The sequence below is a fragment of the Mastacembelus armatus genome, chromosome 16 (genome assembly GCF_900324485.2).
Source record: "Mastacembelus armatus chromosome 16, fMasArm1.2, whole genome shotgun sequence".
Classification (NCBI taxonomy): domain Eukaryota; kingdom Metazoa; phylum Chordata; class Actinopteri; order Synbranchiformes; family Mastacembelidae; genus Mastacembelus; species Mastacembelus armatus.
Genome location: NC_046648.1, coordinates 181,989 through 195,459, shown reverse-complemented (window position 1 = coordinate 195,459; position 13,471 = coordinate 181,989). Strand labels below are relative to the sequence as shown.

General features: G+C 38.1%; 2 protein-coding genes across 3 annotated transcripts; one reads left to right on the top strand and one right to left on the bottom strand.

The window, feature by feature from the left end:
* Positions 1–2,247: 2,247 nt before the first annotated feature.
* On the bottom strand, positions 2,248–7,352 carry trip13 (thyroid hormone receptor interactor 13). Of its 2 annotated transcripts, none has more exons than XM_026294081.1 (14): positions 7,257–7,352; positions 6,952–7,037; positions 6,054–6,213; positions 5,839–5,965; positions 5,467–5,522; positions 5,298–5,388; positions 5,131–5,203; positions 4,982–5,045; positions 4,799–4,885; positions 4,503–4,609; positions 4,176–4,329; positions 3,487–3,599; positions 3,309–3,378; positions 2,248–3,220 (listed from the first exon to the last, which is right to left on the bottom strand). In XM_026294081.1, the coding sequence occupies exons 2-14, from the start codon at positions 7,023–7,025 to the stop codon at positions 3,125–3,127; spliced, it is 1,272 nt and encodes a 423-aa protein (XP_026149866.1). In that variant the 5' UTR covers positions 7,026–7,037; positions 7,257–7,352; the 3' UTR covers positions 2,248–3,124. The 2 variants fall into 2 exon arrangements, with proteins under 2 accessions (XP_026149866.1, XP_026149865.1); XM_026294080.1 differs by having other exon boundaries at positions 7,169–7,342.
* Positions 7,353–7,383: 31 nt separating this feature from the next.
* On the top strand, positions 7,384–13,358 carry brd9 (bromodomain containing 9). Its single transcript, XM_026294079.2, has 17 exons — positions 7,384–7,550; positions 8,166–8,386; positions 8,477–8,602; positions 8,696–8,825; positions 8,946–9,003; positions 9,515–9,659; positions 9,821–9,931; positions 10,457–10,632; positions 10,771–10,903; positions 11,086–11,161; positions 11,274–11,369; positions 11,497–11,629; positions 11,742–11,853; positions 11,976–12,029; positions 12,109–12,214; positions 12,699–12,869; positions 13,094–13,358. The coding sequence occupies exons 1-17, from the start codon at positions 7,502–7,504 to the stop codon at positions 13,192–13,194; spliced, it is 1,998 nt and encodes a 665-aa protein (XP_026149864.1). The 5' UTR covers positions 7,384–7,501; the 3' UTR covers positions 13,195–13,358.
* Positions 13,359–13,471: the final 113 nt, after the last annotated feature.

Genomic DNA, 13,471 nt, shown 5'->3' with positions numbered 1-13,471 from the left:
AAAGGAGAAGAGATTTTGATCCTCTGCATGTTATCAAGGCATAAGTCGTTATTATTCGCTCACTCATTTCCTCACACTCCAAAATGCTGCTGCCACATAAGAAATTACAGCCCATGCACTACACCTTGTTATCTTTATCCTTTATTACCCAAACAGTGACTGGTAGATCATCCTATTTTCTTTGAGGTTGGTACTGTACCATACCTCGATGAAGGTAGAGTGCAGCTATGCGGCTCTTCCTGTCAGTTGTCTGCCATTTGACACCTTACAGACACAGGCCTCTCACATCACGTCTGTGGTTGTCAGAATGTGCCAACATTTGCGTAGCTCATTGATGGCAGCTTTCTTTGATCCTACTTGCCTTGCCTAATTACCACCATTTCTTTATACAGCCTGGCTCCCACTCTTCTGCCTTTTTACAAGTTTTTATTTTTCTCTCATCTACTCCTTCTAACGTCTGGTGTAAATGGATGACAGACACACTGAAATCTCAGACCTCTACCAGAAACAACTGCTTCTGACAGGATAGTTTAGTTTGGGAACAGAAATAAAGCTGAAGTTGTCTTTTAAGGATAATATTCACTTGGATGAAAGTCCTGATTTATCATCAAAGGCTGTCATGTAGATGAAGAATTGAGCCCCGACAGCTTAAGTTTTATGGACTCTCATTATGTGTTTGCGTGGAGAACGTGGATCATTATACTGGCAAAACAGCAAAATGTTTCTAAACTCGTGTCAGGTTATGCATGATTACATTTAAAACCAATAACCTCTTTAAAACTTACATTTAATCTGTGGAAAGAAATAGTTTCCATGGTTTTATGAGCAGCTTTGTTCAATTTCCTCTTAATATGTCTATAAGTACTGCATGTGTGTAAGTTAATCTCCTATGTGAATCACCATTGGCACGTTCAGTGATATTCCATTGCTTTCAGCCATGTACCTGAACAACAGCTGAGAGGATAAACATCAGACTGTTTGTTTTCTTTGGAGTTTTCTGACATTTCAAACAGCTTGAAATGGTGATAAAACCCTGTAACAATGAGGCTTTTGACTTCTCTTCCTTCTTCATCTCGATTGCCTTTTAACAGCTGCCTGATTTTGGACCAACTACAGTCAAAAGAAAAAGGCCTCCAGACAGAGTAATTATGGTTTTATTTACCATGCCCATTCCTACAACTTTTCTTTTCTCTAGTTGCCTTTTTTTCTGTCTCCACTTTGTGATCACTGATTATACAGAAAAAAAGGCATTTCCTCATCTGATTCATCTCACACAAAAACTTTTAATTTACAAATGAAAAGTGTGGGCATTAGACAATTAGGTGAAGAATATAAAGTGATAGATCACACCAACAGTTGTTTCTTCATTGAAATGAGGGCTTTATGTGCAAGGAGAAATCCATTCAATCCAAGTTGGTTTTTTTTAATGAAACCCAATATTTAAGAAAACAGAAAGAGTACTGGTCTCTTGTTTGACCTCAGTGATGAAGTGTTGCCAGTTAAATTTACTCCACTAAAATTTCTTGTGATACGGGCTCAACGAAACACCCAATAAAAGTCATTGTAAAACTGACAGTGATGTGACTGTGTATGTATGAAGCGTGTGAACAAAGATGAACTCAGTGTTTGCTTTCCATTTACATTCAGGAACAGCCTACAGAATCCACCTTTGAAGCGGAGTGAAAAAGCTGTTGCCCAACAACAAACAAAGGGCACATTGTCTGAACCTGGCAGCTGACATGCAAAGCAGCAGCACATTCACAGAATGCAAAACATGTTCATACGAACACTGAAGTCACTCATCCGTTTATGTAAACTGTGTATGAGTTGTACTTCAAAACCGGATCATCTCTCACCAGTTTTACTTCTAGGTCAAATTGGCAGCAGCAACAAACACAAACATTATGACAATGCATCATTTTAAATTCCTATACAAGGACCTGGCTCATAGAAAGATCAGCATTAGCTGCATAACTGCACTTTAGGTTTTTAGTTTCTGATTTGTAAATATACATTTTCTGTTTGACAGGGTTTCTGGTTTTACTGAGATGTTACTTACATAAGACAGGCTCCAGATCAAACACAACCTTGTTTCACTGTTGTGAGCATTTTCACTTACTGAATTTATTGTGATTGTCATGTATCATTTAAAATGCATTATATGAAATCAGTCTCTCCATGTGACAGCATGTGTGCGCCATCAAGTGGCAGGTCAAGGCAAAAGCATTTCAGCAACACACAAAGGCATAAATAGCACTGTTTATTACAATGATTTATACAAAATAAAGTTGTAATAAACAGTTTAAGGAGAAATTGTTCTTAGCATGAATATACAACTGTCAATGAAAAAGTAAGAGTTTCTTTAAACTAATGGACTAAGAGAAATTTCCCCCTTTTTAAAAAAATGGATGAACACAAAAATAGCACGTTGAAGGGTCAGTTCACAATTGCTAAGACAAGGTGGCGTGCTGCATGGACAAGAGCTTAGTCTACAGATGCATAGAGACTTCTCTACAAGCAGCTTAACAGTACGAATTTAAACCACAACACATCAGCCAGACACATTAAGCTTCCACAATAAATTGCATTATGCTCTCTGTGTTTCTGAAGCTTTAGGCTCATTGTGAAACTGCTTGTCTAACAAGCTGCTATCTCACTGGGATATCGCTAACAAATCTATCCACCGACTGAGCTGCTGTTCTCGCACCAACGTCCCTACAAGAAAGTAAGTGATGGCAAATAAAATCTGCACTATCCCTTTAACATAGGAACCCAAAAAAAGCTGACACTTGAGGTTAAAGCTGCATGTTACATAAAATATCAAACAGAGTAAACCGTTAATAGCACAAAGAAATTCAGAGCATCTTAAACCAAACTATCTCTTTTGAAACCAATATACATTTGGTCTTTTAAGGTAATAGCACCAAAAACATTACCTGAATAAAGATGTTATATATAGCTTTTTTTAAACGCTGTTAATTCCCAATGTATTTGATGTTGTGCTGCCAGATTAAACTTTATAAAAGGATGTAAGGGTTGTAGCTTTCTAAATGACAAACAAACAAAATGTGGTATTGAAACCTGATGAACAATCATGCGTCAGCCTTTGGGCACTTTCAGAAGTTCAGACACCGTTTAACAGGTTAGATTTTTCCTCCCTCTGTTTATCCACTGCTTGGTCCAGAGCCTCTAGAAACCTCTCAAGAGTCACTGTTGGTGCCTGCAGACAAACTGTGTTAAAAAAAGCAAAAAACAAAAAACAACCTTTTATTTAACCTATACTCTGCAAAATAAAATCAAACGCTTACCTTCACAAACATTGCATGAGCTAGGAATGGTAACTTCCTGAGTGCTCTTCCACTCAAACCTTTGCTTTTTCTATAAGAAAAACAAAGCATTAGCCTCTGGCTGTTTCATTTCTCAAATGTTATGAGTAAAGCACAAAAACTGTGATTTGGGCGCTATTGCATTACGGGCTGTACTCACAAAGCAATATGTCTCAGGTTCAGACTGTGTTCAGACACCTCACTCTCAGCAAACCCCATCGTCTCAAGCTCAAACATGGTAAACAGTTGCTGCCGTGGGTAGATGATCTGGCACTGCACACATCATGAAGCAGACAAATAGAAATTCCATTTTATCTCCTCCCCCTATTGAACTAGAAGTGTTGCTTCTGTATTGCTGATGCTTGTGATTATCTTTTGAAGCCTCCTGTAAGTCAGGCTAAACATGTGGTGATGTATATAATTTATATATTAAACACATATGATGAAAAACATATATAACTCTTGGGTAGTCAGTAAGTTCATAGAATCCAAACAACAAACAAGTGCTAAGGTGGTCAAGTTTGTTTTTTCAATACATTTGCATCACAATAAAGTACAAAATGACAGTAGGTCACCGATGGTGCCAACCCACCAACACTTTGATTAGCTCATATCCTGCTTTACACCTTATTTCTGCAATCTTGTATCAAGATACTAATATTTCTACAAAACTCTTACAAAAACAATTTCTGGTAGATTTGTAGAATTATGAAACCTATTGGTACCCAAGTGTTATTCTTAAAAACAACATGAAACCTAAAATTTAAAGACTTCTTACAGCAGATGTGTGTCGCATTAGAGATGATGTGCACTTGCATGTAACAAATGGTTACTAGACTGTTTGTTCACCTTCATCAGCTCCTCCAAGCAGGAGAGGTAAATGTTGTAGATGCCCTTCTCAGATGGGGGGCCAATGTACTGCTTGATGTCAGCTCTGTCCACAAACGCCAAATCAATCTTCTCTGTTACATTTGACGTAGTCAGGATCACAACATTTGAATGTCTGGAACATGAGTCCAAATGTCAACATACAAGATACTTGTGCAAACAGGATGAAGTAAAAGTCTGATGCTAGATTATCCAGCAAAAATACTAATCAAAGGTTCCATGAATTCTAAGCTAAAGCTTCTAGACACATGGGCTCCAGCAGAGAGATTAATAATATTCATTTCTGACCGTTTGATCTGGTCCAGCTGAGTGAGGACAGAGTTTACCACTCTAATGGCATCAGAAGGCTCCGTTCCCACCTGACAGGAATTTCTAGCTGCTGTCAGACTCTCCACCTAATTACAACAGATTCAGAAAAGAAGTAGCCTCAGTCACAGCAGAACCACTCCTGAACATGCAAAAACTAAGGTATAACAAGTAAAAAGGAAAGTTTTCTGTGGTATTCGAGTAAATATAAAGGCAAATGCATAGAAAAAGAACACATTTTAGGGTCTCGGACCAAGCCAGTTTCCCAACATTCTTACCTCATCAATCAGAACAAACACAAGCGCATTTTTGTCATCAATCAGTTGCTGAATCTTCTGAAACATCTTAGTGACCAGCTTGCCACTCTGTAATAAAGAAGCATAATTAGCTACCAAAACTGGTTTAATCTAGAAGAGCCTCCAATTGAACTTAATACAAAAAGGAGCCCAGATTTACTGTACCTCTGAGAACCACTTTGAGAACAAGCTGTGGCTATTTATCTCGACAAATTGTCCATAAGAATAGCTGCAGGGAGAGAAGCAAATGGTGAAATTGAAAGAGCAGGTGCATTTAGGTCTAAGTGGTTTCACTAAAATGAGAACTGCCTTACCGACTCGACAGTCTGATTGACAGCTTCTGGGCAAGAGCTTTGCACAGTGATGTTTTCCCTGTGCCTGGAGGTCCTGAAAACACAAAGCGATCAAGCAGTTATTTTGCACAAATCACCCCTTTCAGGACCACAATCAGGAAGTTCCCGTTAGTAGTTATTTACTGTACCGTGAAGCAGCACAACACGGTTCCACGAAATCAGGTTGCTATCGACATTTTTGTCAGAGAAGTGAATAGTTGTTGTGACATAATCCAGGAGCTGAAAGAATTAAGTTTAGTAGTATGAAAAAGGTACAAAATCGTTTCTGTCATCTCTCAGCTTCTATTATATTTTTACCTGGGTTTTGACTCCACTCTCATATACCAGGCTTTCCCAAATTCCATTGAATTCAGCTATGAAAAAAATGTAGGGTAATATTCAGATATGATGTACTTTTAAAGAGGGAAAAGAGGCGTTTCAAGCAGCACAAGACTGCTGTGCTGAAAATATAACAAACGTACAAACAGCATGTTTACCATGCTAACAGACGCACTTAAAAAAACCTTAACACAAAGAAAATATGACTAGTTTATCACTGTCCATTAATGCTTAACAGAGTTCTTGTATATCTTTACAAAATACTTATCCTGTGTAGGATTACAGGGAAATTCTAAAACAATTGTTTTAAAAGGTTAGAAAGGATCCATTATAATAAATAATGTATGCCACCTGCAGGCAGCAACCAGTGATTGGCTGCTGAAAGCTCCTCATCATCCTCCAAACTGAGTGTGCTGGGTCCATCCTCATTCAGAGCAAAGATGTGAACAGAGATGGAACAGCTCTTCAAATCAAGGGGCTGAAAAGGGAAGAAAGAGCTCATTTTAAAGGAATACAACAGCTGCAAGATTACGTCTGTATTAACAAAGGAATCCACAATTACAGACCTGTGTGACAATTTCCTCTAAATCAACTACAGCAACAGATTCCACATGTTTTCTGAGGAACTCTTCATCAAACTCTGTCCACCTGTAGTTTCCAAAGACGACACTATGGCGATTCAGTAGAGCCAGTACATGCATTCTCACATCAGACAGTTTAGCTGTGCTGAAATGTATAAAAAAAGAAAGAGACAGTGTTAAATACAACTTCAATTATGTTTTCTCATAAATCTTAAAAATGCAACAAAATAATATATAAGTAATTTGTATTCAGCAATAATTACTGAATATTTGCCCACCTGTTTTGGCTGATACCATACCATTACCAATACAGATTTCTATTTTTGAACATGCATTTCTTATAAAAAAGTGATGCCTTCCCTGAGATATGTCAATGAATGGAAGAGAAATGACTTTCATTGACTTATTAAACGGTGCAATGACCCAAAAGCTACATACAGTATATAGCATATTAGTGCATCTTATTCATGAAGGTTGTAATCTTTTAAAATGCAGGTGCACATGGGTGACAGGCTCTGTGGTTTGACTGTTAGTCAAAGAGACGTTTCCTCTCTAACCTAAAGAACAAAGAGATGAAACCTTCCTACTTCACAACAAAAGAAAAGGTATTTGACTCCGTGTATAAGAGCTTTGCTTTTTCTAATATGACGCCCCGTTTATCATTTCACAGTTGGTACTGTAAGGAACTGGGCAGTACTTATTCTCATTATACTTTCCATTATTCTGATATTCTGATTATTTTTTCTGTGTCCTGTTACTTAAAAGTGTAAACCTAGGACTTTTGTTGGTAGTTGAATCCTTTACATTGCGGCATCAGTACTTTTACTTAAGTAAATACTAGCTCCCCCAGTGCTGACATGTTGAAACTACTGAGCTAACTTACCTGTGAGATTTAACATGGACTTCCACATGGATGTTTTGGTTCTGGGTTACCAGCTCCGACCTGTTCCCGTCCATTCCTGTAAAACTCTGAACATTTACAGAAGCATTAGTTTTTCCCATGATGTCCATGGCTGATATTGAACTGACTCATTTCGTTGTCTAAGCAGCAATAAACTGGCGACACTGTGAATCAGCTAACGTTGACGTAGCTCGCTAACCTTAACGTCCATGGACGCATTAGCTAACATCTCCCAAAGAGCGAGTGCACGCTAATGATTTGCTCCTTCGATAAAACTGTACACATACCTTAACACATTCAGATTCGTAAGTTTAACACTCAATAAACTCCCGACAGTCTTCTCTGCTATCGGAAAGCCGACTGTCAGTCAAATTCAGCGCGCATTTCTCACACCGGAAATATATCATTTGTTTGGGGATATCACATCCGGCTTTCGCTAACTAGCCTTCTTGTTGCTATCTGCTAAAACCGGGTAGCGCTAGCGGCAATATAACTGGGATAAACACGGCACTTTGGATATTAATACGCAAACATGGGGAAGAAGCACAAGAAACATAAGCCGGAGTGGAGAACAGTTGATGGTACCCGAGTTTATATTTTATATTGTGGGGTAATCGTTGCGCTTTTGTTCCAGCTAGCTTTATGTTAGCGATCCTAGCCAAGCTGGCTAGTTCAGCTGGCGAATACGGTAAATTGAACATTGTTTTTATAGTTAGAATTTACGCTAATATAAAAAAAATAAATTGCTCGCTATTCGAATCTACCGTTCAGCTGCTTATTGGCATAATGTACTATTAAAATCCCGAGTTAATCAGTTTGTTATATCTTAATAACATACATTGTGTTATCTTTTTGGCTGTACTAATGTTAGTAAGTTATAAGTAAGTCAGTTAGTTTGATAACTGTCTTTTTTTTATTTTCAGTGATTTATTTGATCTATAGGCTATATCAGAAGTTAACGTCAAAGCATAACACAGTATGAAAAAAAAAACATAGTAGAATACAGTAAAATATCTTCTAGAGAGCACCTGCAGCTTAATATTATTAAGGTTACTGTTTTTACAATACATAACCTATTTAGCATCTAAAGTAATGTCAGTCAGAAATGACAGTATTCTTACTGTATTGCTGCCAACATCATCCCCTTTCACATATTTTTATATTCTTTGCCTTTATCTTGTTTGTTTTGTTTGTAGATTATGAGGACAAGTCTCTCGAGAAGCCCCTGAAGCTTGTGCTCAAAGTGGGAGGAAGTGAGGTGACTGAACTTTCTGGTTCAGGCCATGACTCCAGCTACTACGATGACAGATCGGATCATGAGCGAGAACGCCACAAAGAGAAAAAGAAAAAGAAGAAGAAAAAGTCTGAAAAGGACAAAGATAAGTATGTGGACGATGAGGAGAGGAGACGGAGGAAGGTTAGTTCTGAGAATTCGTCCATCTGATTAATGCATTGGTTGCTGCTACAAGGTAAGAACTGGTTTCCATCCTTTCCTCGTATCTTATAGGAGGAAAAGAGGAAGAAGAGAGAGCGAGAGCAGAATGAATCAGAGGCAACAGCTGCGACTGCCACCAGTGCTGGTGGCCCTGTTGAACCATTCACTCTGACAAAAAGTATAACTATTGCCTTAGAGGTAAGGAAACATAACTTAAACCAGAGAAAATGACCAATAATATCTGAATGGTTATTTTGGCAAGTCACTCATATCATATCTGTATCTTACCAGCCCGAAGAGAAGAAAAAGAAAAAAGATAGGTTTGAGATAGAGCCTGAAGTGGAGGAGTTTCACCCCAGTGTGAAGGTGGAAGTAGAGCAGCAAGGAGACAGACCAGTAAGAGCATGCAGGACACAACAAGGTACCTGGCTATGAGTACAACACCAGGTTCCTTTGGAACATGAGAATTGCATTGCATTTTTGTTATACAGTTTTGAATGCCTTAGTTAGTGTGTCTGTTTTTTATGTTTGCCCAATGCAGAAAATGAGTCCACTCCTCGTCAACAACTCTTGGAACACTTTTTGAGGCAGTTGCAGAGGTGAGGAATGCTGATTCAGTTATTTGCTGCCTCCACTTGTAATATTTGACCTTATAGTTCTACGGTGTTTCCCCTAAAGAGTTTTAAGTAGATTAGGCCTAAAACTCCCTTCTAAATCCAACTTACATTCCCCAAAAGATAAAACCTTTCCATTTTGGACAATGAGCTTTTCTTTTTTACACCACTCTCAGGTTGAATTGCCACATTTGCATACAACATAAAGGCTGAAGGTTTTCCATCGTTAGTATATTTGAATGTGTATTATTGTGAGTGGAGCATTGATATGAGCTTTTATTATACACTATTCTTTTGATGAGTCCAGTTGTAGCTGGAAACCTTTCTGATATATTTTGAAATGTGAAGTATGAATATGCCATATTAGGATGTGATCTGTTTCATCAGAACACAGCACAAGCAATATCCATTTGCACTCATGAAGTTGACCTGATAATAATGTATCTTGGCTAGTGCTGTACTCAGTAAAACTGATAGAAATGACCTGTCTTTTCAGAAAAGATCCCCATGGATTCTTTGCATTTCCAGTAACAGATGCAATTGCTCCTGGTTACTCAATGATCATCAAACATCCCATGGACTTCAGTACCATGAAAGACAAGATTAGAAACAATGAATACAACACAGTTACAGAATTCAAGGTGATGGTAGTTCTCAAAACATTCTCATCTTCAAATTGAGAGCTCTAATGCCAAATGCGTATTTCCTATCAAATACATTCAGAGTATCACCAAGTTGATGAAAACAGTTTATGTAAACAACACTTGCCCTCATACCTGTTTAAACTCTTTTTGGCTTTTAGGCAGACTTTAAACTGATGTGTGACAATGCAATGGTGTACAACCGACCAGAAACTGTCTACTATAAGGCTGCCAAGAAATTGCTCCATACAGGTTTCAAGATGATGAGCAAGGTAATTAAATCATATGACCTAAAGAAAAAACACATTGTTAAACTCTAATGCATGCAATGCTGTGACCCATCTTAAGCATTATTGCTTGTGTTACCTTGCCTGTGTTACCGGGAAAATCATTTACAGATGTGCCATATGCTGTGAATTATGGAATATATTCAAAGCACTGTAGAAATTCCTAATTAAAACAGTTGAGCAACATGAACCCTACATAACAATATACAAATGAAATTTATTTGGATATAGTAACCCCCAAATCCAAGTCAATAATTAATATCATTGTCTCTTGGCCATGTCCAAAGAGCATCACCTAATGCCTTACTTGCCTATTTTCTTATTTGACTGTATACATGCGTGAGAAAGGATGTGCAATATAAGGGACAATAGAAAGTTGCAGCAGCTTTATACTGTCAGTTATATTTCATTTCCTTTCTGAGCCATATGTATCCAGTTTCTCAATTTAAGTTTTCAAATCAAGAAGTGTTGCTTCTTATGTTCCTTGTTTCTATTCTGCTCTGTATACAGGAGCGGCTTTTGGCCCTAAAGCGCAGCATGTCTTTCATGCAAGACATGGATTTCACCCAGCAGGCAGCCATTTTGGGAGATGAAGACCTGACAGCTGATATACCTCCTCCAGAGATAATCCCCATCCCAGTGGAATCAGCTAAGAAATCCCGGAAACAACCAGTCAAAGACATGAAGTAAGTCATTAGATATTCCATATTTGCAGCATCTCTGTTAAATGTGATTTTTCTATACATTTAACAAAAGGCCAGCAGGGATTACATTTGATGCTTTGTGATATGGCACAGTATCTGGTAACACTTTCTTTTTTCCAGTTACCTGTACGAACCAGAGGGAAATGCTTGTAGCTTGACGGACAGCACAGCAGAGGAGCATGTTCTGGCGTTGGTTGAACATTCTGCAGATGAAGCCCGGGACCGAATCAACCGATATATGCCAAACTCCAAGGTTTCTCACCTTACTTATTGTTTATACATTTTTCTTTCATACATAGTTGTGTACCAGTTATATCAAGGTGGTAGTAAGGCTTCTACACTCCGATATGACAAAGAGTAATACATTTTGGAGTTATTGAAACAGGCAAGCAAGCGTGTAAATTTGACTTGAAAATATGTTTTCTGTGTTTTTAGATGGGGTACCTGCATAAAGAGTCAGATAGTTCTCTTCTGTACACTGTTGTAAATCAGGCTGATCCGGATGCTGAAGGTCTGCTATGTTGTTACTGAACCAGCACTACCTCATTAATAATTAACTAATAATTAACATTTGTATTAGAAGCCATTTTTTAAATTATTATTATTATTATTATTATTATTAGAGGAGGAGACCCATAAAGTGGACCTGACCTCTCTGTCAAATAAGCTTCTACCTGGATTAACTACACTGGGCTTTAAAGATGATAGGAGACACAAAGGTATGTCATTAAGTGCACTTTCTTGGTTTAATTCATATCAGTTATTTAGTGGGTGTTTGTTTCATAGCAAAAATATTGCCATAATAATGGTTAGTAATTGAATCTGTTTTTGTCTTTCTCTGTATAGTGACCTTCCTGAGCAGTGCCTACAATATTCAGAGCCTTCAGAAGAACTCAGTCTTTCCAGACCTGCTGCCTGACGAGGTGGACATGCTCTATTCAGCCTATGGAGATGACACAGGGGTGCAGTGTGCTTTGAGGTATAGCACTGTTTTGTTATTGTTTTTTTTTTGTTTGTTTTTTCTTTCAGAAAAATCTCTTTTGTCTTGATTTTCAGTTTGTAATGTTTATTTTTCTTTCAATCACTCTAAGTATACAGGAGTTTGTCAAGGGCTGTGGAAGTGTCACCAAGCACTGGGTTGATGGACTTCTAGACAAGATGACCGCAGGTGATCACAGTAAAGCTGTCAATCAGATCCGACAGGTATTTGACTTGGACTTAAGGAATGTACACACAGTATTTAAATAAGTTTGAGCTACTCTGGTGTCAATTTTCCTTGACCATACATCCTGGTATGGATAAATTATGGTTATTTAATATTTCAGAAAAGAAATATGCTGAAACCCGATGAAACCAAATCCAGCCTTTGTGACATGCAGGTATGTTGTAGCTTACAAACGATGATACTGCACTTTAAATAATGTGCACATTTGACTCACATAGTGCATTGTCTTCTAGATGCCAGATAGCACAGGCTTGGGAGAGAGCGGCTCGGTCTTGGACTTCATATCAATGAAGAACTATCCAGATATGTCTCTGGAAATGTCCATGCTTAACTCTTTAGGTGATTGTCTTTTGTTAACACTAAGAAGCTATGTTTACATATGCACCACTAATCCAGTTAGAACATCATTAAACTGGTAAAATAAGCAAGATAAAGTCCATGTAAACATCTCTGATTATACTAATGCAATAATGCTAATAGTCACAGTAAGCCAGAGGTCAGTTAAACATTTGCAGTTGCAGCAATAAAGGACACCTTAATCCCATCAAAACCTTTCAGCGCGCTAACTCTCCTAAAGCTAAAATAAACAGAACAGCCCAAAACACAAGTATATTACAATTAGTTCCCATGATGCTGTTGTAGTACACCATTGTGACTGTCTTTACGCATCTCTTACCTGTATAGCATCAGTTATTTCTGTTCCTCCTTTCATGTTTACCTGCCAGCAAGAATCTTACTGTAATTGAATTTTTTTCCCTTAGTTTTCTTCATTCATGTGATTCCCTACAACAATCCCACCTCTCCTCTTTTTTTTTTTCATCAGGTAAAACCGTGAAAAAAGAGCCAATGAATGAGGAGGGTCAGCAGCATTTTGATGATGCAGACAAACTCCTGCAGGAGTTCCAGGAAGCTCAGGTCGACAGAGTTGGTTCCAGACCCTCGTCCAACCTGTCCTCCCTCTCTAATGCTTCAGAGAGGGACCAACACCACCTAGGTACAGGAGCAAGACAAAACAATAGGTGCTCAGAAAGGAGCTCTGCTAATAATCAGCCATACTTTACAATTTTTCTTTTATTAAACATCATATTATTGTCATCATTATGCTAAAAGAGCTTTATTATATGTTGCTTGACTCGAAAATGTTCTTGGTCTTCTGCAACATTTTCATTGCTTTCCATGTAACAGTAGCAACATAAAACCATGTTTTTTTATCCACAGGGAGCCCATCACACCTGGGTGTCGGTGATCAGTCGGAAATGGTTCACGATCCCTACGAGTTTCTGCAGTCTCCAGAGCCAGAGAGCACGGGCAACAGCTGACCACACGCTACTGTTTTGTCATCCTGCTGTTGACAGCGCTGGGTACTCACTATTAGACTGTTTAAACACTGACTGAATATGATTGTACAGATTGTTTGTAGTGTAGCTGTATGTTTTTTTGGTTGTTGTTTTTTGTAAGAGTGTAAAGTTTGAAAAATAAATGCTTGCACCTGTTTATAAATGTGTGTGGTTCAATAATTAGGTACTTTGGGAGAAGCTGTGAAAGTAGGAACTGTCTACCAGTAATATTCATCCAGATTTAGTGCTTTTGCTGTGA

Bases quoted from the DNA above. Each gene is read 5' to 3' on its own strand.
- trip13 (XM_026294080.1), bottom strand. From the start codon at position 7,198: ATGTTAGCTAATGCGTCCATGGACGTTAAG. The intron at 5,204-5,297 runs GTACAGTAAATA...TTGTGTTTTCAG, and splicing joins CCGTGTTGTGCTGCTTCACG to GACCTCCAGGCACAGGGAAA. The intron at 5,046-5,130 runs GTAAGGCAGTTC...CTCTCCCTGCAG, and splicing joins TCAATCAGACTGTCGAGTCG to CTATTCTTATGGACAATTTG.
- brd9 (XM_026294079.2), top strand. From the start codon at position 7,502: ATGGGGAAGAAGCACAAGAAACATAAGCCGGAGTGGAGAACAGTTGAT. The intron at 9,660-9,820 runs GTGATGGTAGTT...TTTGGCTTTTAG, and splicing joins ACACAGTTACAGAATTCAAG to GCAGACTTTAAACTGATGTG. The intron at 10,904-11,085 runs GTTTCTCACCTT...CTGTGTTTTTAG, and splicing joins GATATATGCCAAACTCCAAG to ATGGGGTACCTGCATAAAGA.